This window comes from Takifugu rubripes, chromosome 19 (assembly GCF_901000725.2).
Source record: "Takifugu rubripes chromosome 19, fTakRub1.2, whole genome shotgun sequence".
NCBI classification, from domain to species: Eukaryota; Metazoa; Chordata; class Actinopteri; order Tetraodontiformes; family Tetraodontidae; genus Takifugu; species Takifugu rubripes.
In genome coordinates, this window is record NC_042303.1 from 7,458,411 (window position 1) to 7,484,880 (window position 26,470).

Genomic DNA, 26,470 nt, shown 5'->3' on the forward strand with positions numbered 1-26,470 from the left:
TTCCTTAAAATAACGCTGCATTGAAGTTATTGTTGAGTACCTAACACAGGTGATAATTCAATATATATTTCTAAAAAATGAAAGTATAAAATTACTGTTTTTAAATGGTACTTTTTACATTAAAACGATTCTTTAGTGGTAGATCCTAAATGCTGGCTGGATACAACATCTTTGTCTTTACAGTTGATCTGTAACATTTAACATTTCATAACATCAGAATTTGCCACGATTATTTGAATGGTCAGTGAACACACCACATCTTTATTACACATTCAAAAACTTTATAATAATAGTAATAATAAATAAAGGTATTTACTTAATCCCATAAAGGCCACATTAAAGTCACAATTTTAGTTGCAACTTAGGTCTAAGAGCTAATAATATACACGCACTCTTCACTATGTGGCTGTGATAAAATAGAACAGAATTTGACATCGGAGTGAAAATGGAAGCACTCACTCACTCACTCACTCACTCACTCACTCACTCACTCACTCACTCACTCACACATAAACATAAATAAAATATTTTGGTTGGATGTCTCATATGAAAGATTTCTCCAGGCTTACACACATCTGAGGGTATAAAACCAGCATCCCCCATAAACTACAATAAAAACCAGCTCAATTGGGACGAGCACTGAGAACGAGAATGAAACAGACTAGAGCACAAGCAGCTGCTGGAAAACACCAAATAGTGTTTTTGGTTTGAAAATTCTGTGTTTTTGCTGTAGTCCAGGCATGATTTTAAACAATCAGTTCAATGTAATAAATCCCTACAGTTACAGAACTGCTCTAATATTTTGTTGCATTAATGATGTTTCTTCAAATAAATACCTTGTTGTCCTTATTGTTAAAGCACCAATAGTCCTCTTATTGGTGTAACATAGGTAGGAGATGTTGCCATATAGGGTTTGTGTGCATTTTTGACCATTTATGACCCACTTTCCCCTCTGTACCATCACAGACCTCAAAGATATCATGAACCACCTGTTCCATTAGAAACACACTGTAGGAGGGCGAGGTGCAGGAACCAAAATGGCTGAATGTCCATGTGACAGAGGGACAGAATCAGCAGAGCGCTTGTGTTCATGGATGGAATTAAATAACCAGCAACAACAGAAATCACTGCAGCGCTTCACCAAACATGACGCCGTCAGGGACACCCGGGATGGCGGATCAGCCGTACGGCGGCGTTAATCCCGTCCTCCTCCCATGATCTGCAGCAGGAAGCTGAACAGGTAGACGATGTCCAGGTAGATGCTGAGGGTGGCAAATATGTATTCCTCCGGGCTTATGGTGTAACGCTTGTTCCCCAGCAGCATCTGAGTGTCGAACGCCAGGAACTGCAGAGGGAATGACGAGTCAGCCACAAAAACAAGCGCGGGGAATGACAGATGGCGGGTGTTTGGCTCCTACCAGGGTGAAGAGGATGGCCCCCAGGACAGCATACGTGGCGTGTAACCAGGGAACCTGCGATGAATATGCAAATGTGTTCAGGAAGGATAGCAGCATGCTAAGTGAGCAACGCTAATCCTTCTGCTGGGGTTGTCTAAGTCATTAATCACGTCTATTTTAGACTGCAGAGGTGAGCTTACGTAGCCGAACGGGACCACGATGGAGATGGTGATGGCACAGAGGAGCAGGACCATGCACAAGGAGAAGAGGACGCCCTGGTAGGACGTGACGTCAACCTGCGGCAGATTAACGCACGGCTTTAGCTTTGCCAAAGGACAGCAGGATGCCTGCGTGCCCCTGCCCTCACCTTGCTCTGGAAGCTGAAGATGGTGACAGAAAGACACACCAGAGACGTGATCCCCAAACACAGAACCACCGATTTGGTGTTGTAAAAGCTGAAAGGAGAGGATCCCTGTCAACGCTCCGTTCCAGGACGGCAGGGGTTACGTCACAATCCGTACCTACCTCGACACAAATCCCATCATGAAGGCCATGCTCAGGGTCTGAACAGACAGCAAAAACAAATGTGACCCCGATGGAAGCCTAAGATGGTTTAACCTTCGCATGAGAGGGGTGGGTACTTACAAAGAGAACCAGCAAAATGATATTCCATGGAAACTGCCTCCTGTTTGGATGAAAGGATGATAAAAATAACGTATATTACCAGACTAAATATCAACCGAAGAGGCATAGTTGTGTAATTCAGGATGGAAGGCAGGTTCACCTCAGCTCTCCACAGCAGGACAGCGCGATATAGGTTGCAAAGAACATGAGGCTGCAATCAGATCAGGAGATCAAACGTCATAAAGGACTAAAAACCGTGGTGACGTTGCATTTCGGCTGAGATTCCACTCACTAAGACGCCATGTAGAGGCCAGGGTGGGTCTGGATGTAGAACCTCACAGGAGCACTGCAGATGCAAAAGGATTCAAATGACTGTTTCAACCAGGATAAAAGAATAAACGAGTTCTTTCAAAATAGAGTTACCAGAAGGAGAAGAGCGCCACGATGCCGACCGTGACCAGCAGCTGCACCAGGAGGATGGCGTAGACCTGTGGGAGGAGGAACATGCTGTCAGAATGGCGTCGTTAATGGGTCCGGTGTTCTCTGTCTTCCTCGTACCTTCCTGATGAAGGTCTGTCTGATGGTCTTGTCATCCCAGGCGAACTGGGCCTCCATGTCGTCGTAGCCTTTAACCGGAGACAAAAGGGTCAGCATGGAGGAGGAGTTTGACCTGAATGCAGCAGGCTTTTTTTGTGTGTTTTGAGTGTGTTCTAAATGAACACTTTACCTGCGGTGGCCTCTTGATAGGTCGGGGGTTCGTTGTCATCGTTGACCTGCTGATGGGAAACGCCCGTTAGTCCAGAAAATCAAACCTTCATCGAGGAATCTGTGGCACATTTTGATGCTTTTCTCTATCCTACAATGTGTCTGAGAGGATTAAAGTGGATGTGATGGACCTCCACCTTTTCACAGCTGATGTGGAAAATCCCCATTTAAGGGGAATGGAAATTTTAGGGATAAGTTTAAGTAAAAGGTATAGTTTCACAAAGACCACATTCTTGTTCCTAATCTATCTTTAGTTTAGCTGAAGATGGAAGCATTTTAATGTGTGAGAGATTCAACAACACTTCAACACACTAAAACATACAAGACAGCAAAAAAAAAAAGTTTTTAAAATGGTACCATTGAAACACTGGTGTGAATATATTAAGGAGAATATCACAAACAAAACATACCTTTCCCTTTTTCATTATTATTATTATTATTAGTTTGCCTCTGGGCTGCTGCTGCTGCTGCTGCTGCTGATGGCGATGATGAGAAGGAAGAAATCTTCAGTACAGAAATGAAAACAGTAAGTCCCAGCTCCTCTTCCTCTTGTTTACTGGGGTTTGTAAAGTCGACTGACAGAGCTGAGATATGTAGAATATCTGTCGCTCTAAATTTGTCTGCAGTGTGAGGATTACACCAAAGCTTTATAGGCCTCTGTGTGGTTAATCTCCCCCTAACCCTGATCCCCCGCCACCCCTGCCATCAGCCTAATGAGCTCGTCCCATACTCCTAAATCCTTGACTACACAGTCGGACCGTACCACTTCTGCTCCTCAGCGGGGGTGTCCTCGACGACCGTCTCAGCAGCGTCCCGGGACAGTTAATCATCCTAGTACTCACTAGAAAGATTCAGAAGACTGAGCCTCATATATCTGAATTACACATGCATTGCATAACTTTTGACCCTACTTTGGGGAGGAAACAAGAGTTTTTCTTGTGAGTTTAATTGATAATATTAACAAATATGAAGTGGTATTGATATCAAACACTCCAGATGTTAACCGGATGTTTTTGTAGACTAAAACAATCGTCATATCTTTGATCGTCAATTCATACACTATTGTCAACAAATAAATAGCAAATGATTTCACACACGCTATACAGTATATCTATACAATAAACCTCAAATATTGTTGGTAAGGCCACGGTGAACCATGACGTCATCTTTTTTGTGTAAGAGACAATTTTAGTAACTCTCCGTAAGAAGCTTGAAGTTAAGAACATTATTTAAGGCACACGTAATCACATAAAAGCAGTAACAATAAGATTTACCAGAAGGATCCAACGAATAAGGACGAAAACACAACCATATGTAGAACAGTTTTTCCACGACCTGGATTAATCAACCCGGCTCCTCATTTTACCAGATTAAAACTCTCAAACGACACTACCAACATCTCGCCAGTGCTGATGTCTGAGTGAGAATTTATGATTTCTGACAGCATTTTTAAATCACTGTTTTTATTTGCCAGTTTTAGACACGCAATAAGACAGCGGAGATGAGACTAATAGGTCAGGGGCCATAAAACGCCCCAAAAAGGTTTGCACATAGACATTTAGTTATTCATTTGCAGCACCTAAAGTTTTTGTGAGTCTGCAAAAATTAGGATCCCATGCATGTTGTTCTACACCAGGGGTCAGCAACCCAAAATGTTGGATGAGCCATATTGGACCAATAAACAACAAAAAAAAAATCTGTCTGGAACCGCTAACAATTAAAAGCCTTTTATAAGCCGTATTATGAAGGCAACACATGCTGTAAGTGTCTATATTAGCTATATTAGCCGACTATCAAAATGATAAGTAGGCTGCAGATACATAATGAGCATTCATGATTAAATGTTTATTTTCCCTGCAGCGCATTCTGGAGAGAATGACGCACCACGTGACCATTCTGCTGTAAAATGGTGCTTCAAGTTTAACTTCCATGAGATGTTGGAATTAAATATTTATTATACACACATTTACAGCATTGGAATTTTCTAAGAATGTTTGTCATGTTTTTCCTCCTACAGAAATCACATTAAAACAACAAATATATCTACGCCATCTTTTTCCATTTTGATATTTTTGAAAAAGCTCCAGGGAGCCACTGGGACGGCGCTAAAGAGCTCTAGCGCCGCGGGTTTCCGACCCCTGTTCTACACGTTGATGTCGGAGCTTCTTTTTCTGCTGTTCTCAGTTTGACCAGGCGGGGGCGTCAGCGCACCATAACGCGAGCTCTAGAACTGACTGGCGCTCCTGCTGGACGTGACCGAGACACCAGTTCTTATTGACCGACGGTCTTTTTATGCAGAAGGAATCTATTTATTTGTAATAAAATGTTTGGCAAATAGTAGTAAAAAACGCCAGGTATGCGCTGAAGAATTAAAATTTGGAATTATCATTTTAGGCGGAACTGCTTTTATTCTTCTCTCAGCAAAAAGCTTGTTTTTTTTTTGACAGAAATGAGGCATCGGTACATAAATAACAGCGGCAGACGTGGAGATCTCCTGAGACCAGAGCTGCTGTTTATGGAAAATGCTCTCCATACAAGAGCACTTTCCCAGACCTTCCAGTAGACTTTAGTCAAAACATAATGGAGGGATTATTGTGCTGTCTGGAACCTTTTGTGTTCCAAGTGTTTCGTCCTAATCTCACATTTGCATATGCCAGATCGCATCTCAACTGAAAAAGCCTTCAAATCTGTATTTTTGTCAGTATGAGGGACTTATCCAGGCGCCGTCCTCATTAAACTCTCATTTAATGGTTGTCACGCACACTTCTAAAAGTGTTGTTTCATGTTGGATGAGAGGAGGAAAAAGCCTCTAATGGCTCTCAGTTCCGAGCACCATTGCTGCTGTTGCTAGGCTACGGCTCCACAGTGTGTCAAGGCAACACTGATGACAACCACACAAAGCAGGAAATTCCAAGAACGAGACAAATAATATGCAATCTCATTTAATAATTGAGTTCTATGGTGTAATCATAAAACATTTATAAAATATTCACAAGGCAATTCAGTCGGTACGTATATTTTAATGATATATCATCAAATAAAAATCTTATACTCAGAGCGCACGTTCCAGAGCAATCCGTTATTAGTGACATCATCATACAATAATTACAATACGAATTTCATTTACATATCCAAGAGTCTGCAAACTAACAAGATTTATTTACAAAATTTACATCAATCCCCCCCAAGACATCTTCCTGATAACCAGGTAAAAAAAACAACTAAACTTCGACTCATCACTATTTTTTTTCCCCTCAAAAAAAAAAGTTTTACATTTCTCAGTCACAAATGGGTGATTTTTCATAAACATTTCCCACTTAATGATGTGAAAATAGCTTATATTGATTCGACAGGGAGTTCACTCCCCAACTGTGTCTGGTATCTTTCTATTGCTATGTTAGCGTTGATTTTCTTGATGTATGGAAGTGCGATAAACTACAGCATCATTTGATTGTAAGAAATCATGGAAGGTAAACAGTTGCTTGGAGTGTGTGTGTGTGTATGTGTATGTGTGTGTGCACCCTTCTGTTCAGTGGGGCACAGGGAGATATAGGGGGCGCAGCAGCCTCTTCTTTTAGGGGGCTTTCGGAACGGAAAACCGTCTTTTTAGGGTAGAAGAATGACTCGGTGGTCTCGTGTTGATTTTGAGGAACCAGGAAGACCATGGTCTGTGTTCCTACAGTTCTGTGTGTATCCACCCTGAAAACAGCTGGGTGAGGAACCAGTTTGTGCACCCCTCCCCGCCCCGTCGCTCTGTCCACATTCATGACGGCCTTTTTTCGCATCTCGGTGTCACAACTGGCGCTGCAGAAAATGCTCATTGTGTAGCGGATGTGACAGAACACCCATGCACGGGGGTCGAGCGGACGGGCGTCGCCGTCACAGCATGCACCTCAGTCGGCTCCTGCGCCAGACTCAAGGGTCGATACGGAAGGCCAAGAGTTTGTCAGAATGATGGTTGTTCAGGGTTCTCAGGTCCGGCAGACGCAGCAGCAGCTTGGGGAAGAGGGTGCTGTCATCTGGGCGGCGGCTGGTGATGAGGGAGCGCAGGGCCTTTATTAGGTTCTCCTGCAGCTGCTCCACAGCTCCCACATCCACGATGCCCGAGCGATCTGGAACAAGACAGGGGAAATGAAGGTCAGCTTTGCAGGAAATGGGACCAGATGGGATTGTGGGAGATATGTAGGAATGCGAGTTTACCGGCAGAGACGAGCACGACGGCCATGAAGAGGGCCATCTCGTCTGGCTCCAGGCCCATGGATCCCAGCTTCTCGCTGAAGTCAAACATGGCGTCGAGCAGAGAGCCCATCCCCAGGGCCCTCAGCGATGCCAGTGAGTACGTCTGCCCGTTGAGGAAGGTCACCGCCCGCTCCTTGGCGTCAAACAGTGAACAGAACCTCACCATCAAAACCTGTGGACAGACAGCAGGTCAGCCTCGGAAAGACTCACGAGGGATGAGGAAAATCAGCAGGGATTCAAAGGTACCTGGAAGGTGCCGGATTTCAGCAGCATGACCTGGTCGTGCTGGCTGAGGCTCTGGAAGCCTGGGATGCTCTTTGCAAATTCCACGACTTCTCTGACCGCGGGGGTGAAGCACTGGGAGAAAGAATCCCACACCTCCTGACTGGATCGGCTGGCCGGTGCAACCGGACAAGCATTGAGCGGACACGCCTGGGTGGGAGAGGTGACATTAAGAAAAGGTGCACTTTCTTTTGGACAGGCAGTCATTCATTAGCTTGGTAACAAAGGTCTCACCAGCACTTTGGCGCCTCCATTTAGTTTCCAGGGGCAAGGACTTTGGTTGTGGGACTCCCTGGCTGAGAAACTGTTCTGGCTGATCGAACTGGACTGAGGTGATAGGGCGCCACTAAAGGGACACTGGTTTTGATTGGAATGGAAGGTGTACTTGTTGTTGTCAACCTTGGTGTTAGCATTGTTGTCATTGTTGTGGTCCACTGGGCAGTTTGACTGTCTGGAGTAGCTCGACGTCATGTTGTCCTGCTCCGTCTGGGTCTGCGCAGCGGAGTGCGAGATGGCGGCTTCCTGCACTGAGCCGTTTTGGAAAGACATCGCGTTGGCGTTGCCGGCAGCCATCTTGAGCAGCTTCTCGTCACTGTTCATTAAGCTGCTGGAGTAAGACGGTGGCATCGGGGCCGCTCCTTCGTTTGTCAGGGTCTCCGGACTGCACGGGGCGTCAGAGGGAGGCGACATCTCCATGTCGACGGGCGCCGACTCATTGAGGCTGTTCATGTAGCTCTGCATCTCGTCCAGCAGCCTCTGCTTCTCTCGTTTAGGGATACGCCCAAAACGCACAGCTGAGGACAGAAAGAGGAGGCATCGTCCGTTAGCATTCATCATCATCACCTCATATCTAATTATTTTACTTGGTCCAAGCAGGTGCAGAAATCTGATATTTTGCACGAAACAGAGAAATGTTTTTTGTGTTGCTCCTTTGCATCTTTAAACTCTTTAACTGGCCCTAAAACCTTCACCTCACCGGTGCTGCTCATCCTCCTTTCCAGCCTTTTCTCTCCTCCCTCCCCCTTTTCTAATTCAGCATCTCCACTGACATCCCTATTTATAGATTCCCTGTGCTATATTACCTCCCCCCTCGCTTCCCATTTATCTTGTATTTGAGCTCTGCCTCGCTCTTTTTCGGTGTAACTGGGTCAGTGGGTCAAAAGAGACGATGCACACGATGTCATTAACAAAGTGTCGAGACAGACAAAGGTCAAGACAAGAGTCGAGGACAGGAGAGGCAGGACGGCAGGCCCGGATTAAGGTGGATGACATGAGATTAATGACACGTTCAAGGAGAGTCTGCAGAGGCACAAGCTCAACATATTGATTTCTTTCTATTTATGTCATTTGTCTGAAAATGATCGCAGTTTCTTTGCTGGAATCCGATGTATTAGCAGGTGATTTGTTTTTCTACTGTATTTGCAGTTTAGGGTCAGCTAAAAATGTTCCTGCCATTAAAAAAGAAAAGATGATTTATTACAGGTTGGTTGGAGAGTCCTGCGGGGAAATAAATCAGTAAAGCTGATTAAGTACGCAAACGTTAGTTGGGATTTAATTCCAGTCCTGCAGGTTTTCATGATTAATGGGATGGAATAAGATTATGACTGTAAAAGCCAGGTTTTATGAGCGTACACCTTGCAGAACGCCCGCAGTAATCAATAACACTGTGCCCCATTTCCTGAAATAACCCGTATTTGTCTCTGTTTTTCCCGTGACTGATGAAGAGCGGGACCGTCGAGCTCCTCGTGCCATAAATCAGGCAGCAGGGGAGCTGGCGGATGTTGGGTGGTGGGGGGACAGACAAAAGGACAGGAAGGAGAAGGAGGACGATAAAGAGAAAATGATATTGGCTGCTTCGCTGCCAGGCTCCATTTCTTCCTCAAAGACGTCGAGTGTCTCTTACCATCTCTTGACATTCCAACAGCGAGACACTTTTTGAAGCGGCAGTGCTGACACCGGTTTCTGTTCATGCGCATGATGAGACACTTCTCATTCTTGACGCACATCTTGTAGTGGATATTCTGCTGGATGCTGCGTCTGAAAAAGCCCTGCAGAAAGAATGGGAACGCTCTGAATGGTGTCTTTTTGCGCGCCTGCGACGTGATATAATGGTGCTTTTGAGCTCGTCCTTACCTTGCAGCCTTCGCAGGCGTGCACACCATAATGGAACCCAGATGCAATGTCTCCGCACACCTTACACAGGAGTACCATACCTCCGGTCTCTGAGGAAAAGGACAAACAATCAGCATCATCAGAGAGAAGAGGAGAATAACAATGGGCTGGCAAACAAGGAGGACAAAAGGAAAGAGGGATGTAAACTGGCACTTACTGGTGAATGTGCCTGTAAGACCGCAAGGTCTCTTGGCGACTGTGGGGTGGTTGTAGGTCGCCGATGATACTGTTGTTATTTGGGCAACAGGAGCGTTGTTTACTTCGGGAAACTGGAAAACCATTCGTGGAGAAGGATTTCCACCCCCTGGCTCTCCTCTCTGTTTTAGGGGCCCAATTTCCTGAAAGGACACGCCCTCTGGCGATGAGGGCTGCGAGTGAGAGGAGGGCGACTGCGTCTGGTATCCGCTGGAAGGACTGCCAGGACTGGGGCTGGCGCTGCCGGATGAACCGGCATACAAGATGACACCACCTGTGAAAAGAGGGAGTGACGCATTTTTTAAAAATCAGTCCCGAGTTCTTCGGAAGAGCCGACACCCACACGCTGGGCGTGCGTAATGTGTTGAGCAACGCTCTCATGTAACCCAAAACACCACAATCATCCAGCAACAATAGTAATTTGATCTGTTATTTCTGGAAGAAACCCAGAGCTAGAGCAACAACAAGCCTGACCTGGATTTAAAATTTCAGTTAAACGAAACAAAGTCCCTCTCAGGTCAGTTCGTTGGGTGTGTTCAATGATACTGAAAGCTCATTTTTATGTAAATAAATGCAGCCACCTGCAGCAAACAGGTCAGTTTCCCATAAAGTAGAACGAACCTACACTGCGATATTGTATCACACTAAATTATAATTGTAGGATGCACAAAATGGCAAACAGGCAAAATGACTGCTCCATAATTACTAAAAAAAATTCATCTTAGCGTAGCAGACTAACATGCTAAATTACTTCAATACAGAATAAAGGACTGAGGGTACAGACAGAGCTTTGGTTGGAGCTGTCACATTAAATAGGAAATGTCCCATTACCCCCCCCAGCAGGGCACACATCAGCCTCCCTCCTCCCCCTGTTTTGCAGACAGGGTTCTTTCTACAAGATGAAACACGTGCGTGCTGAGACTGCCAGCTCCCTGCCTGATTTGCTTGGAGCATCCAGCCTCTCCCTCCCCTCTGTCCCTCCCTCCCTCTCTTCTCCTCCTGCCTCCCCGCCTGCCTTGGCTGTGGGCCTGCGGCAGACCCATCCGTCCGCCAGCCACCTGACTGGGAGCTCACATGGACTCTTGACACAGTTCCCGCCCGACTCACAAGGCTCTTTGCGCAGTCCCGTGTAGACAACAGCAGCAATAACAGGCTGATCACGTTTGGAAGGAGGGGGGGGGAGGAGGGTTGCTCTGACTACTGTGGTGTTGGAGGGAGGCGAGCAGGGCACGGTGACAGTACAACACAACCTGTGCAAAGGACCATGCCACCATTTTGACACTCAATTATTGTGGTTGGGTAATCTGATTATTTCACATAACAGTGGAAACAACAATAGTAATTATGGGATTTATCACTTGTTTTGTTCTAATTTGTTCAAGGTGAGATCATGGTTATAAAGGGGGTCAGCATGTACGCAGACGAAAATTGGACTAAATAAGGCAACACCAGAAGCCCAACCACAATCGATTGAAACTGCGGCGTTTCGACCTTCCTCGCCGCTGTTTGCGGTTTAAATCATCCGCAGAGATCCTCCCTAGTCTCTCTGGAGCTCTCTCTCCTTCAGACCACACGTGCTGAGTTCCTGTTGAGCTCCAACTGCCTCCTTTAACTCCTGCGCTCACACGTGTCGACGCAGAACCGCGCTGTACTCCAGTGACCTGACTGCTTTAGCGCGCGCCGGCAGCACCCGTGTCACTGTCACTCCAGCACGCGCTCGAACGTTGCACGTGCCTCGCCCGCCGCTTCCTGTTGCGCGCGTTGAGTCCGAACGGATAAACGCTCGTGTGTGACCTGCCGAGGACAGAGTCACACCCTGCCGACCGAGGAGAGCCACGCCCCCCCCCCCACACTCATCTGGCCCCGCCCCCTCCGTTGTTGAAAACAATCGCTCCCTATCCTGTCGAGTAACTGCTTCCTGGAATCTCTTGGACTGGAAAGATCATCCGGCACAGGTTCGAGCACGTGACCTGCGGGTACACACGGACTTATAGGAACTACAGTATAAACACAAAGGCCCCACCTCTTTCCTTCTTGTGTTCTTTCCCCGTGTGGGTTTGCATGCGTGCGTGCGTGCGTGCCTGTCAGCAAACTGTACAGACATGATGCCAATAACCACCCCCCCCCGCCCCGCCCAACCCAAAAAACCTCATCTGTCTTCTTACATGTGAACTTTAACAACTGTACACGGACAGTACACTTTCCTCCACGTGTCTACTTGTGCAGCCCACGCGAGCAACGTCAGGATAATGTGACGATATGAGGGTTTTTTTTTTAAAAAGAGGGGAAAGGACAAAACACGCATGTTATAATACAAAAGAAAGGATACATGTCATCCAAACAAAACCGAGCATTTAGCCAGTTCACTGATCCCATCCAGCTGCTCTATTCAAAGTAAAATAGAACCATGATGTCAGATGCCCATTTTAGCAAATTCTAATTCATTTCATGAACTCAAAATTAGAATTACAATTTCCCCCATTGCCTGTAATAAGCTCATTACTGGCAATGGGGGAAATTGGAATTCTAATTTTGAGTTCATAAAATGAATTAGAATTTACACAAAGTTCAATCCAGCTGTGTTAAAAAGAAAAAAGTGTCTCCACATGACACCGCAGCCCAGAGGAACAATAAACAGTTCGTTTATTGTTTGTTCCACCAACATTACTCGACTTGTGTGTCAGAGGCAGCTGGTGGACAGCAACACAACGTGTCCAGGTTTAAAGGCGCCAACTCCACGTGGCGAACATCACGTGTACAGACTTATTTCCGATCTGCTTGGCAAATCGCAGCGAGATAAACCTTTGTGACCCACTGACCATATCAACAATCATAGAGGAATCCCCGTGCGAGAGGAGCGCGCGCAGCGTGAGAGCGCGCGGCGCAGGGGAGTGACTGGAGAGGGGCGGGGTGCACGTGGACACCAAGGCCGTGTACACGTGCTGTCGAGGTCGCGGGCTGGGTAAATGACTGCGGATTCAAAACCAGGCGCATGATTCGCAACATTATGAGGATTAATCCTACCCAGCATGCACTGGGGCGGGGAGATTAACAAGAAAAACTAAAATAAATTAATTAAACACGACCACATACCGACCAAGGACGTTTTTATCTATGCTGTTGGCTGCGGTGGATCGACTGGAATTAAAAGACGATTTCAAATGATTAATGACTGATAAATGATTGCATGGCAAATCTTTTATTTTTATTATGTTTTAGATTAAATTTCAGATATAATGACTTCGTTTATCGGCGTTCATTTATGGATGGCGACATTAATATCATTGCTGATATTCAGATCACATAAAGGCACAAAATGTTGCCTGCATGTCAAAATGAACATTCCGCGACTCCTCAGACTTTAACTGCAGTTGGGATGCGTGAGTCGCCCCCCTCCTCCTCCTCCTCCTCCTCCTCAGCATCATCACCGCCCATATTTAGACCACCACAGTTCAAGCTCTTGGCAGAACTAAATGTTTTCTCCGTCTTCCGGAGACTAGTGAGCGCATGGGTGGAAAATATGGCACCGTGACTTGTTTTGACTCAGTGGGCGTGGCCAGTCCTTGACAACCATTACTAACCTACTCACATGTTTCAAGCACACACAAAAAAAAAGGTGCGATGCCATAAACAGCTGAGGTTCGACCATTCACAGGTTGCAACAGGAGCCAGCTCCTAACGAAAGGACACGGGGGGGGGAGGATGGCATGACTATACCAGGCGGGGGGGGAGGTCGGGAAGGTGCCCAGCCAGGGTCGATCTGGGTCGCGCTTCGCGTGAGATTGTTTACATGGGGGAGAATCGGAAGTCCGCCGCAGAGGACTTCCCTCACGCAACTCCGAGCTGTCTGCAGCTCCCCAGCAGCTGGCTGCGCGCCATCGTGGGCACGCATTCGGTCGCAATTTCCAAACTGAATTTGCACGCCAGCTTTAAAACAACAGTCCAAGCTCTTAGAAAGCATTAAAATAATTGTAGGTATTAAAATAATTGTACTGTGAACCGGAATATAATCTCACCACATGCTTCAGTTTCATTTCCGCGCTTGCGTGCATTGGCGGGTTCAGTATCTACTGACAGATGCGCCAATGGGCAGCGCTACATTCATTCTAAAAAAAATAATAATTTGATACTCGGATCTATGACTGCATTATAGGGATAAATTGTACTCACCACCGGGACTGTTTTCCATGTTCCCAAACGATCTGTGTCTTGATCCACGGAGTGTTGCTTAATTGCAGACCTCTAACGTCAAACCGATTGCTTCTGCTTCACGACGATGTCGGCACAAGAGTCATGGGGTGAATCCAAAAGCTTAGAACAACGGGAGTGCGCCCGGAGCGCCGGGAGTTCCTTAAGGGACCGGCGGGGAATGATAGCGAGATGGGTGATCAAATAAAAAGAACGCTCGATTTTAGGGGAAAAACGTCCCGCGGACAGAGAAGAAAGCGTCTGGTGTCGGGCTGTGGTGAGAGTTCACTACAGGGGCTTCTCTACATCACCGAGCTTCCAGAGCATCCAGCTGCTTGCCACGCAGAGTCACCATTAAAGCCAGATCAGAGTAGAAGTGGTTTAAACACTCCCCGCTCATCAATAAGCAACACGAGCCCTAAAATAACTTGCACGTTTTCAGGTGCCCGAGGAATGTGACCAGTTTTTTTTCTCTCTCTCTCTCTCGCGCTTCCCTTTTTGTGTGTCCGCCTGTTTGTTGATGTGCGTTGTCTCTCTCTCTCTCTCTCTCTCTCTCTCTCTGTCACGCTCTCAGTAACATTTCAGCCACCTCCTCCGCTCGTGCCCCCTCTCTTTTTTACTCCTCACTTTCTCATTGGCCGAGAGCCCCGCGTGGAGACGGCACATTGGGCTCGTTCCACATTGGAATGCTGGTAAAAGGCTTTACGACATGTGCGCGCGGCACGTGAGCCGAGGCTGTCCTACTGACACACATTTTATGCAAATGAGCTGCCGCGGCCCTGGGATTAAACAACGGCAAAGATGGTAAGAAAATTTAGGAGGGCTCACTCCTACACGTTTACAGCTCTGACAGGGAAGTAAATCAGCCACACGATGGAAGGGTAGATTTTAGACACAGTATGTAATATCTACACTATCTTTTACCACAAGTTTTAGGAGTTCGTAAAGGTCTACCAGAATAACTGTTTATTTTATACCTTTTCATCATTTCATAACATATGGTTAAAATAATTTACTGCGTGTTTGTGTTTAGGCTGGAGTAGCTCAGACTGTATTGGGAACTGCACTGAGAGCCCTTATCTAAATTGTGCTGTTGTGTTTGTTGAGCATTGCCGTGAAGCCTATGAGCGAGGTACTGACCGGCAACATGTTGTGACACATAATGCTTATTGATGTGTTCTTTGGATGTTTGCGTACGCTCATGTCTGTTACTAACAGATTGTAAAGTTAAATAAAGATGCCTCTGAAATTAATCAAGAATGATTCTTGTCTTACTTTTGTTTTTATTGCAATAATAACCAAATGGTGAGAATTATTTGAATTGACTGACCATATCTGCCGTGTTACGAAAATGACAAATCATGAGTTAAATATTTTGGGGAAAACCTTTCTATTCTATTCTATTATACCTTTGTCATTGCTCTATAAATGTCTTTAGGTATCTCTTATGTTGTGCATTTCTGCATCAATAAATTACCTTTAAAGTTACGTGCTGTAATTGGCCGCCATTCTGTTCGCATCGCATCCATAGACGATCTTTGCGGGAAAGCGCTGGCACGTGCAGAGGGGGCGGTGCTCACCGTGACCAGCACCCCCCGCCCCCGCCCCTCCCTCCTCCGTCACGTTTGAGCTTCTCTTGTGTTTGTCGAAAGCTGAACAGAGGCTGCAGATTGGCTGAAACACAATGAATGTAGGTCAGGAGGTACTTGTGCGCACAACAGCGTCGCAGAAAAGCCCAAATGTGCATGAAACCTCGGAGGAAGCCATTAGAATCGCGCCCGGTGCGGGCACACGCATATTTAGGTCACAGGGGTCCACTGTCGGTTGGTTATCGATCAGTTGATCGCTCATTGTTCACAGTTCCACGGTTAAGACACCTGCAGTGGCAAAGAGGGCACAATGTCATCGTGTTCTCACCATCTCACCTGTTCTGCCTTTCAAAATGTCTTCCATTACAATAAAATTACGGCAATTTCACAATATTCTTTTTAGCTATTGAGCATTAGCAAGGATGCTACATTTTGTTATTTACATTTTAGTTGTACCACATGTCACCTATTTTCGCCTCAAACCTGCTGCTCCGGTTTCCTCTGCCTCACAAACGAGCAATTGTTGATCCGGATCACTGATATTGTCCTACTTTTTTTGCATTTCCTTGACAAACAGAACTAAAGTGATAGTCCAAGCAATAATATCAACCCACAGACACCTACAGTATGAAGTAAACAGCAGCTGCTTCTTTTAAATAAACACTGTGGTGCACGCACGATGACCTCATTCCACCTTGGTTAACAGCAGTACATGTTCTGATGTCAACAATAGTGCTGAGGTTTTTGTCTGACCGATGCGGCGAACAACAGGTTGTAAATTATGGAGTCTCACATCAAATTTGTGAACCACAGTGATGACGTAATGTCACTTTTTTAGTTGTTTTTCCTTTGCTGTTAATTGTACATGCACAACAATAATAGAGGGTAGAGTCGATGTTCCATTTTGGAGTTACCCCCCTTTTAAGACAAACAATTAGCAGGATACAGTTAAGTAACTGTTTAATTAATAGCATGAACTCTTTGTCTTTAAAGTGGACTGTATGGCACCAGCTACAATTTAAAAGATGCCCAGTTTCATAAAAATCAGCATCAACACTAACTAGACTCTAGTTAGAAAATATTGTACACTCTAGTTACTTGAGTGTAAGATTTAAAAAAAACAAAACAAACAACCTCACCACATAAATTGTTTTAAACCTCCAGACAATAATCAAAGTATCTCTGGCCCTGGCTGCTGTCATCATGACCTCAAACCTGAATCAACATCAGTCCGAAAAGCAATATTTCCATGTTTTATTTGCATTTGTCTTTATCTACTTTAAGGACATGTTTAGTCGCCTTTTTTTGTTGTTTACATGTTTTTCTATGAGAGAGATCACATCAAATGCTAAAATCCAGACTGCTTTTAAAAGCCAACAGTATATTGATAGATATAGATCATGATTGTCTTGTCTCTTTAGGTTTGATGTGTTCCACACTTTGTAGAATATCATCCAGCAGTTTTTGCCAAAGCAGCATTATTATTAAATTCTGTTTATGTGGTCCGTCTGCAGGTTCAAGCTAGCTTACAGTCAACCCCACTGCTGTTTATAACCATCCCATTTTATGGGTTTTATTATTGGTTATTTTTATTGATATTACTGAGTGATTCATGAATTGTTCTCTAAGATGATTGGCCAGGACTATTCATCCTGTTAGACTTTAATGAGTCAAACAGGTGCAGAGTTCCTGTAAACATTAACCTACTGATGCTGTCATTATCATCAGGGCAGCTAAAATATGATGAACCTGCCGGACCACACAAACTCCAACACTCATGGTTACAACTACAAATTATGAATTATGAGAAAAATAACTACAAAAAATCAGCAACTTGTATACGTTTCCAGTGGTGACCACTAGATGGCGACATTACTTACACAAGAGTCACTAAAGGGCAATTTTAGACTTTATCTCCCAGAAATACCAAGTTAAAGTACCCTCAAGTCTGATCAATAGGGTTTTTTTGTAATGAACAGTATATGTGGAAAATGTTGACATTTTCAGTATTTTGAGATTCTTGGTTCAGTAAACAGTACTGACACTTGATGTGAAGCTGAAACTCTTTTTTGCTGTTCTAAAAGAATCAACAGTGTAGTGTAGAGTACCCTCACGCCTCCGCCTGACTCTCATTGTGTTGCACCTGCATGCCCAGGAGCTTTGCCTAAAACACACAGCAGTCTGTTCCTGTAATATTGAGCGTTATTTAACGGCTACCCCGACTGTTCAGTGACACACATTCAGGCAGAAGGATGGAGATCGGACCCTAAACACACAAAAATCTACACGTATCTACACAGCTGCATCACAGATGCCCATCACAGATAATCTGAAGGCTTCTGATGTTATCCAGATTAGCTTCTGATTGATTTAACAGTGAGCTCGATCACAGATTAAGGAGCACTGCAGTGACGGCTGATGGAGTTTTCCCTTCTGGAACTTCGCCACAGTGACCAGCAGGAAACACCTCTCTTTTATGAGATTTCCCAGTTTGATCCGACGACCAGGGCAGAGTCCTCATTGTTCTGCCGTTTCGTGGAGGCAACTGTGCTCCTGGGAACGTTCAGCGAAGCAGAAATTTTGATAGTAGCCTCACTCAGATCTGTTCTACAGACCTGCAGCCAGGTCTTCAGACTGGTGGCGTGGGTGTTACTCTCAGACCTTTGGGCCACGAGGGCTGGGATCCAGCTGGGATTTCTGCCCTGACAGGTGGACATTGTGTTCACCTGGGATCCCACTTTTACCTGGTGAAACCTGCTGCTCGGTAGGACAGAAAACTCGGCTTTCGTGAACTGGATCTGGACACCCGTGTCTCTCCAAATCCGGTTGTGTTTCCCTCAGGGGAACCAATTCAGTCGAACTGTCCCATCATAGTTTTTAATTTCTGAGGACGTTTGATGCTTCGCATCCCAGCAGACGGCAACAACATCTGATGGTCTGGATTCCATCATCCGTCGAGTCAAAGAAGCGAGGGTTCAGCCTGATGTGACCTCGCAGACCAACAGAACCTCGCAGGTGGGTCACAGATAGAGAGAATGCTCCACATCCAAAGCTGTACCTGCTTCAATCCTCCAGGGGGAGACGGAGGCCACGCTGCTGCACACGGGTGGAGGCAGCAGCAGCTGAAAACGATGCGCAGCAGAGACCACAGAAGAAGAAAATTAACCATTTGTCTTCCTCTCCGCCACCTTATAAATCCAAACGGGACGTGAAAATGATTCGAATCTTTATACATGTGCCTCATAAGTGTAATTGCAACAGATCGAATGCGTTGATGGCTTTTCTGTGCCGAGCAGGTTCGGCTATCGATCACCAAATGATCAGAAATCTAAATTACAGACGATTGCGAGTGTTGTCCTGCAGCTTTTAGTCGCCGCCCCCTCCTCCGTCTGCTCGGGTCCAGGAGGGGCCACGGTTCGCCTCGGAGTCAGCCGACACGCGGACGTCCACGCACTGTCAAGATGACTCTCCTGATGCAGGTCTGCACCCTGGTGGTCAACGTGCTGTGCCTGCCCCTCCATCTGATCCACGCCGTCGGCCTCTACAAGCTCTACAAACATGTCATGCCCGTCTGCCTGTACCGAATATCCAAGATGTACAACAAAAAGATGCACGACAAGAAGAAGGAGCTGTTCCGGAGCCTGGCCGAGTTCAAGCCCCCCGGTCGCCAGCTGACGCTCCTGGAGATCGGCTGCGGCACCGGGACCAACTTCCAGTACTACCCGAACGGCTGCAAGGTGATCTGCACCGACCCGAACCCGCAGTTCCACAGGTACCTGACCAAAGGCATGGAGGACAACGACCACCTGACCTACGACAGGTTCGTGGTGGCGTCCGGGGAGGACATGGGGGCCGTCCAGGACAACTCGGTGGACGCGGTCGTCTGCACCCTGGTGCTCTGCTCCGTGGACAGCGTAACGCAAACTCTGCGTGAGGTTCACCGCATACTGAGACCCGTGAGTCACAGATCGACGATTAAAAACAAACAAACAAATCGACGAAATAATAGAAATCTATGTTATAACATGTATATGCACGCCATTGTTGCACCAGTTCACTATCACTGGGACAAGTATTACGTAACCATCCATACTGGTGGGAGGTTGGGCAACAGCGAGCTATGATAAGAATATCTATAACTGGACTGCTTTTATAATCACACTACACCAGAAGTGATGAACTGTCATGGAAACACCCAGCTCGGGGTGTGTGAGACATGTTTTTAAATAGGTTTAAATATGTGGTTGTTGGGCCACCAGCTGGAGGCGGGAGTGAACCGCGGGGAACTGTTTTTTAATGCTGCTGTTGTCTCCCAGTTCTTTTCAGAGGTGACAGAAACGGCGAGAGCCTGAACATGACAGAAGCGCGCCTGCTCAAATATGTGAAAGGTCGCACGCATGTCAGTCGGCGCCGTGGCCCCTCTGAGCATCGACTCGGCCCCCAAGCTCCGTCACAGCCAGTGGTCTCTGATTTGGACCTGTTGATTTAATAATCACAAAACAGATTTCGCTCCCGAAACAACCTGAATTCTGACTCTACATTTAATATCAGCATCTAATAAGCAATATTTATTACATTTTCTTGAGCTTTTCTGTCCCCGATATCAATCTGGACTTTTCCAGATTCAAAATAAACAATCAACCGATTAATAATTGACAATAACAGGCTTGTTACACTTCATCTTTGCCCTGCTACCTTTGAAAGATCCATTCATCATTTCCTGAAACAAACCGAAAGCTTTGACAGTTTAACCTCTGACAAGATAACCTCTGCTCTGCAGGGTGGCGCCTTCTTCTTCATGGAGCACGTGGTTGCCAACCCCTCCACCTGGTCCTACTTCTTCCAACATGTCTTCCAGCCTGTCTGGTACTACTTCGGAGACGGTTGCCTGGTCACTCGGGAAACCTGGAAAAACCTGGAGGCGGCCGGATTCTCTGAGCTCAAGCTGAGGCACATCGAAGCCCCGCTCATGTTCATGATCAGGCCTCATATCGTGGGCTACGCTGTGAAATAGACCCCGATGAGAAGCCTCCACTGACCCAGCATCTCTGACGAGAGTTTTGATACCAGTTTTATTTTTTTATCAACTCAACCAGGCATAGAACATCAGTGATAACGCACAGTTGTAGCTTAGCATGCGAGTGAAAACCCCACATATTAACTTTTTTTAATCACTCTCTAGATGATAGATACATCGGGGCTTTTTCCCTTTTCCTTGCACAACTGGTGGGATTGTGTTTTACTCCCCATTTGATGTTCTTTGACGTTGTGTCTTGAGTAATTAAAAAGTTGAATAATGTTTATGGGTGTTTTTCCCCGATAGAAGGGTTTGGGCGCCATCGTGTGGCGAGTGTTGGGCACTGCCTCCTGGCATTAAGAGGCATAATCTTATAATCTCCTCTCTGGAAATAAACCAAGAAAGGCTCTGATTTCACCCCAAGAAGCAGCATGAAGTCGTGTTTCATGAAAATCTGCAGGTGCGTGTGTGATGTTTTGACTCTGCCGCTAATGCTGATGCAGATCTCGGGTCTGTGGGCTCCGTACAAGCGGCTCTTCCCCTTAATGGCCTTTAATATCACGTTTTCCTACAATCGCAAAATGCACAAAAACAAGAGGGAGCTTTTCCGGAACGTGGCGGCCTTCGCGAGCGCAGACGGTACCCTCCGCCTGCTGGAGATCGGCTGCGGCAGCGGGGCGAACTTCAAGTTCTACCCGGACGGCTGCACCGTGATCTGCACCGACCCCAACCCGCACTTCCACCAGTACCTGCGCAGGAGCATGGACGCGAACGCGCACCTGACCTACGAGGAGGTCGCGGTCGTCTCTGGTGAGAACATGGAAGAATTCGAGGACGAGTCCATGGACGTCGTGGTCGGCACCTTGGTGCTGTGTTCGGTGCAGAACGTCCCGCAGGTCCTGCGGGAGGTCCGCCGCGTCCTCAAACCCGTGAGTCTTAATGGGGTGCATTCAGGGGCGGTGGGAATATCTCGTTTAACACTCCTCAAACAAAAAAAAGCAATTTGAGCAGCTCGGACAGTATCAGGCGTTTGCTTTAGCAGATCTTCCTTGGAACTGTTTTTATCCTAATCATACTTAAGAAAAATATTGTTTGTAAAATGTTATATTAAGCAGCCTAGAAGCAAAATTTCCCAGGTACATGAATGCCTCTCGTTGTAATCTTATTTTCCTTGGGCAATGATTCTAGCTGTGTCCGTTTCCAGGGTGGTGCCTTCTACTTTCTGGAGCATGTGGTCTCAGATCCCTCCACCTGGACCTACTTCTTCCAGCATGTGCTGGAGCGCCTGTGGTTCTACCTCATGGATGGATGCCGGATCACCAGAGCCACCTGGGCAGATCTGGAGGGAGCCGGATTCTCCCAGATTCACCTACAACGCGTCGATGCCCCAGAGGTCACTGTGCTGATCAGGCCTCACATTATGGGATATGCCATTAAGTGACAACATCGTCTGAGAGAGCAATCACTGTGCACCAATTGCGCGAAAATATATTTATTTATTACAGAATCTGCAACATCACTGTTTGTTCTCCTCTGCCCTCCCAACATCTACATAATAAATATCAACCTGGACACTGTGCTTTTCCCGCTCTGATTGTCACGGTAACTGTCGAGCAACAACCAGACTCAGTTTCTCACTCTTGACTCCAATTTGCCACATTAGAAGGGAAACCATGGCGACGTGCAAACGCCGCCAGCTGAAACGTTACTGTAGAGGAAGGATGGCAAATATTCAGCCAGCTCCAGCAACACCTGTGCTTGACGTTGTGGCCGACTGTGGGATTCCATCGGAATGACAAATGTCTCCTTGATGGGGAATGAGGGGAAATGCTGTTTTTGCTAAATAAAGAGGAATAATGTCCATGTGGAAATCAGTTGTTAGACAAAAAAAGGAGATTCCAAAAGCATTAAAAAACAAAAACACACAAACAAAAAAGGGACACATTTTGAAACTTAGATTGAAAGGAAAAGTTTTCAATTCATAATTTGAAACCTCATGGAATTAAAACTGTTGCCATCATTCAGTAATTTTCATAATTTCCTGGGCTTTGCCCTGAAGCGAGGCGCTCTGTCCCTGCTGATATCCAGAATAACAGGGCAAAGACCTTTCATGTCGATGCCACGGCTGCTACGAATCCTCTGGTTGACACGTCACAAGCACAAGATTCTCTCACGTTTCTACACAACAGGAATTTTCTCCCCCTTGTGGCAACAAACAAATGATATCGACTGTTTTCGCGAGTGCTGTCGTGATGATGAAAACCATCACATTTTGCTTTATAAAAATGTAGGTGGATATAAAATGCCCAATTTCTTCTTGTTTGAGTCTTTCTATTGAGGACACAACTCATTTTCATTAAACAGAGTAAAAAAAAAAAGAAGAAAAAAAAGGACCTCAGCCTGTAATTATGTTCCCAGAAACCCAGTTCATGTCCAAAAGGCTGCTCTCATCACGCCAACATGATGCTCATCCCGTTTTGACGCAGTAAAGGTCCTTTAACGTTTTCAACTCTTCGATCAAAGTCTTGTTTTGGTTTTCGAGAACGGCTACGCGGTTCTCCAGACACTTCACGTACTCCTTTTTCTTCCGTCTGCACTCGCGGGCGGCCTCTCTGGAGGGAGGGGAGAGAGAAGTCACTATTGTGAGGGTGGGGAGGTTCCTACGCCAACGAAGGTATTCAACACAACACGCGGATGGAATATTGAGTGAAAAATAATAAAAAAGTCCGCTTTCAACGAGGACGCGGATTCTGGGGACGTACAGGACGAGACCTGAGGGGGTCTTTCTGAGTCCCTGAGAGAGCTCGGGGTTCAGGTTGTGGTTGGGCTTGTTAGCATGTTAGCTGGATGTTGGTCTGTCATGGCGGTGCTCAAAATTAAGGGAAATCTGGGCTTTATTAGTTGGAACGTTAAGAGGTTGAACCCCACCCCCACCCACAGTCTCTCCTTCACCTTTAGAAGGCTGCTTACCCCCCCACCACACACACAGCTGACGCTGTTGCTATGTTCTTCATGGAAAATCAAAACTGATTCTCCTTTATATTGACTGATTTATTCATAGTGTGTCATCAATGAAAAGGGCTTTGAGAAAAGAAAAAGTTGAATCCCATAAATAAAGATCCTGGAAAACACAGCGGACACTTGCCTGTTTTTGGCGAGCCTGATTTCTCTCTTCACTGTTGGATCGTCCAGCTTTAACTGAGACAACCCGACGGGGGAGTTGGTGACCACGGTCTGAGGCAGCGAGCTGGAGGCGGTCGCTGTGCGGATCTGGTATGTTTGCAGCTCTCCTCCTGCACCTGAACACAATCACACGCAAAACAACGGATTTAATGGAAGGACACCGGAATATGTTTCTGTAGAAGGTCAGATAGTGCTCACCTTGAACCACAACTTGGTTGCTGGGGACCAGTATCTGCTGCCCGTCAGGTGTCTGGGCGTACTGGAGCACCGTGGTACCTTGGTGACTTCCACCAGAGTTCGCCATGGTAACAGCCTGCAGGCCATGAATGCCTTCGGATCCTGACGTTGCCAGCTGGATCGTACCATTAGCAGATATAGCAACTGGGAGCATCAAACAGGAGGGAGGAGAACAGGGCTGATTAAAGACCGCTGCGTGGTGTTTCTGAGCCTGCTGTTTCTATGGGCGATAGAGGCTCTTACTGTACTGGCCGGTGCTGGTCTGGTAGATGGAAGTTGAGGGTACAGTAACACCTGTGGAAGTTGGACTGTTGTTCTTCCCCTCAGCGTGTGCCACCTCTTCAGACGAAAGTTCGTTTAGGATTTTTCTACGCGTTTAGGAGAGTCATACTTGTTAGCGTCAACCGGAAAGTGCTCATTTGCGTTTGGTCTTTTCTTGTGGTCTTCACCTGTACGAGGGCCGTCTTGCTAGGATCTCTCTGGTTTTCTGAGTTGTCGCCCCGCTGTCCGATGAGTCCTGAGAGTCTTCGCTGTCTGATCCAGCAGCCTTAAAGCAAAGGGCAGGATGATTAAAGCGCATCAGCTGCAACTGTTGACATAAAAACGCGGCAGGTCTCACCTGGGCCGCATGTCCATGAGGAGACTGGATGACAGACGGCTGTGCAGACTGGATCACTCCCTGAACCTGGAACTGACCTCCGGGCAGCTGAACAACAGCTACAGAGGATCCACCCAGTGACATCTGCAAACACGCATTAACACAGATTAAAACCTATAAAAGAGTGCCCAAATGTGTCTGACTGCTTCGAATTTGCGTCCTTTCTCCAACAGTAAAGGGGAAAAAAAAAGAATATGGCCTAAAACCTTAGAAGTCAGCCAGGAAGTCTTTGTGAGCTTAAAAACCTCCTCGTCACAGCACTTCCTCCTAAACAGGAGATGGCTGCAGAGGCTGCGGTCTGCTTAGAAACCCCCCCCGCCCCCAGCCCAAAAAACCTACACACGCCACCGACTAATGAGAAACCTGTGTATGCACACCTTTCTGGGTTGCGAGGCACCAAAAAGAGCAAAAGCCAACGGCATATTATTAATTAACTTGACTAATTATTAGGTAGTAAAGAGATACCATGAAAAGAAGACAGCAAACAAAAATGGCCACTAATAATAGTGAGTATGTGGTGGCTCAAGTTTGTCTAAACGCTGTAAAAATCCCAGTAAAAATCCTCAACCTGCCACTTAGGTGGACTTGGCTAATGACAGTAAAAGCACCTTCAGCCATAACTGTGTTTAACATGGCCATAAGGAAGAAAAGTATTCATCAAACTGCACTTTTTATATTATATCTCTCTTTTTACCTGTTGGGCTATGTGTGGGGACTGAGAGGTGACTGTAGTCTGGGATTAAGGGCCAGTGTTTGTATTACTGCTTAATAATGGCTGAGGTCAAAAACACGCACTGTGACCTCTGCACACGTTAGATCCTGATAAACCTTCCCCCAAACCAAAAAAATCAGAGCACAGACTTTCTCATTTATAATCAGTTTCATTAATAATTAATGTTTTTCGACCCGACTTTCGCTGGGATCGTATCGTGTTATCCAATAGGACCAGAACGCGGGGTAAGAATACGTAGCTAGGCCCAATAATCAGCAATGGTAACTTTTCTTTCACTCTTAAAGTTTTATTATTGGCTTCTAAAATGCGTGGCTTTTACTGTAAGTACAAGAAAAAAAAGCTAAAGTTAGCGCTGGAGTCCCGCGCACTTGCTCGAATGTTCGACCTCGCCAACACCTTCATTGCTAGTTAATGGAAGCTAACGTCTAGTTTATGGAGGTTTGCCGATCCCAAAAATTCAAAACCAGCATACTCTCGGCGGGCTTAAGGCAGAACAAGTTTCGTTAGTCTGGTCCACATGATGTGTGAGCTTTTGTCTCAATGGGTAAATATGTGTATCTGTCACTGGCACGCAAGTAACCGCGTCAAAAGACGTCAGCGATACGAGGAGCCATTAAGCTAACTACACCTTCCCTTCTGGTGAAACGGCGAGGAGTTGACGGCGCAACAGCCGCCATTACTGCCACAGAGGAGCAGGCAGACCAGCATGAAAAGTACCGCCGGGCCGGGCACAATTTACCTTTCCAAATTTCCGCGTAACTGTTCTGGTTCACGGCGTCACCCACTGTGCGCAAAGGCCCTGGCGAGAAAAGCTCTGGAAAAGTTACTTAGCAGCGACGGCTAACAGCTAAAAATACAAAGACGTCAGCTGTTTAAAAAAAAAAAAGAATCGCTGACCAGTTTTTTTTTTCTCAAAGGAAGTGGGCGGGGTCGCGCGGCAAAGGTATTACGTAATAGCGGCCTGGAGGCTTTGTGATTGGTGGAGAGAGTTTGAGGCGCTGGTGGAGCCGAGGACGGAGGAAATATTAAGTTAGGAAAAAAGAACCACACTTTGGAACATGCTGACAGATTTCCTCCAAACATTTGTAAGCGATCATGCTGTAACTGGCTCCAAATGTTAACTGGCTACACAAGAAACACAAATTCAGTCTTCAATATTCTTTGTGGTATGTGGAAGCTGTGTCTTAATGA

General features: G+C 46.2%; 5 protein-coding genes and 1 long non-coding RNA gene across 8 annotated transcripts; 3 read left to right on the plus strand and 3 right to left on the minus strand.

The window, feature by feature from the left end:
* Window positions 1-921: 921 nt before the first annotated feature.
* faim2b (Fas apoptotic inhibitory molecule 2b) lies at window positions 922-3,402 on the minus strand. Of its 2 annotated transcripts, none has more exons than XM_029826579.1 (12): window positions 3,197-3,402; window positions 2,749-2,794; window positions 2,580-2,647; window positions 2,445-2,509; window positions 2,314-2,367; window positions 2,182-2,232; window positions 2,043-2,082; window positions 1,923-1,960; window positions 1,765-1,852; window positions 1,598-1,693; window positions 1,419-1,472; window positions 922-1,345 (listed from the first exon to the last, which is right to left on the minus strand). In XM_029826579.1, the coding sequence occupies exons 1-12, from the start codon at window positions 3,209-3,211 to the stop codon at window positions 1,196-1,198; spliced, it is 765 nt and encodes a 254-aa protein (XP_029682439.1). In that variant the 5' UTR covers window positions 3,212-3,402; the 3' UTR covers window positions 922-1,195. The 2 variants fall into 2 exon arrangements, with proteins under 2 accessions (XP_029682439.1, XP_029682438.1); XM_029826578.1 differs by having other exon boundaries at window positions 2,749-2,797.
* Window positions 3,403-5,712: 2,310 nt separating this feature from the next.
* On the minus strand, window positions 5,713-15,406 carry LOC101076758 (nuclear receptor subfamily 1 group D member 1-like). Of its 2 annotated transcripts, none has more exons than XM_029827026.1 (8): window positions 15,340-15,406; window positions 9,637-9,948; window positions 9,441-9,529; window positions 9,211-9,355; window positions 7,542-8,101; window positions 7,272-7,457; window positions 6,987-7,197; window positions 5,713-6,898 (listed from the first exon to the last, which is right to left on the minus strand). In XM_029827026.1, the coding sequence occupies exons 1-8, from the start codon at window positions 15,389-15,391 to the stop codon at window positions 6,702-6,704; spliced, it is 1,752 nt and encodes a 583-aa protein (XP_029682886.1). In that variant the 5' UTR covers window positions 15,392-15,406; the 3' UTR covers window positions 5,713-6,701. The 2 variants fall into 2 exon arrangements, with proteins under 2 accessions (XP_029682886.1, XP_011612043.1); XM_011613741.2 differs by lacking the exon at window positions 15,340-15,406 and adding an exon at window positions 13,845-14,510.
* Window positions 14,493-15,111, plus strand: LOC115246953 (uncharacterized). The gene is made up of 2 exons (XR_003886066.1): window positions 14,493-14,666; window positions 14,896-15,111. It is a non-coding gene; the product is annotated as an uncharacterized lncRNA (long non-coding RNA).
* Window positions 15,407-18,678: 3,272 nt separating the features above from the next.
* LOC101064349 (methyltransferase-like protein 7A) lies at window positions 18,679-20,750 on the plus strand. Its single transcript, XM_003973105.3, has 2 exons — window positions 18,679-19,407; window positions 20,232-20,750. Exons 1-2 carry the CDS (start codon window positions 18,913-18,915, stop codon window positions 20,463-20,465), a joined length of 729 nt encoding a protein of 242 aa, XP_003973154.1. The 5' UTR covers window positions 18,679-18,912; the 3' UTR covers window positions 20,466-20,750.
* A 116-nt stretch (window positions 20,751-20,866) lies between these two features.
* LOC101076983 (methyltransferase-like protein 7A) lies at window positions 20,867-22,305 on the plus strand. Its single transcript, XM_003973155.3, has 2 exons — window positions 20,867-21,397; window positions 21,673-22,305. Exons 1-2 carry the CDS (start codon window positions 20,900-20,902, stop codon window positions 21,907-21,909), a joined length of 735 nt encoding a protein of 244 aa, XP_003973204.1. The 5' UTR covers window positions 20,867-20,899; the 3' UTR covers window positions 21,910-22,305.
* atf1 (activating transcription factor 1) lies at window positions 21,948-26,186 on the minus strand. Its single transcript, XM_011613743.2, has 7 exons — window positions 26,019-26,186; window positions 24,508-24,630; window positions 24,338-24,435; window positions 24,132-24,256; window positions 23,850-24,032; window positions 23,614-23,767; window positions 21,948-23,080 (listed from the first exon to the last, which is right to left on the minus strand). The coding sequence occupies exons 2-7, from the start codon at window positions 24,628-24,630 to the stop codon at window positions 22,936-22,938; spliced, it is 828 nt and encodes a 275-aa protein (XP_011612045.2). The 5' UTR covers window positions 26,019-26,186; the 3' UTR covers window positions 21,948-22,935.
* Window positions 26,187-26,470: the final 284 nt, after the last annotated feature.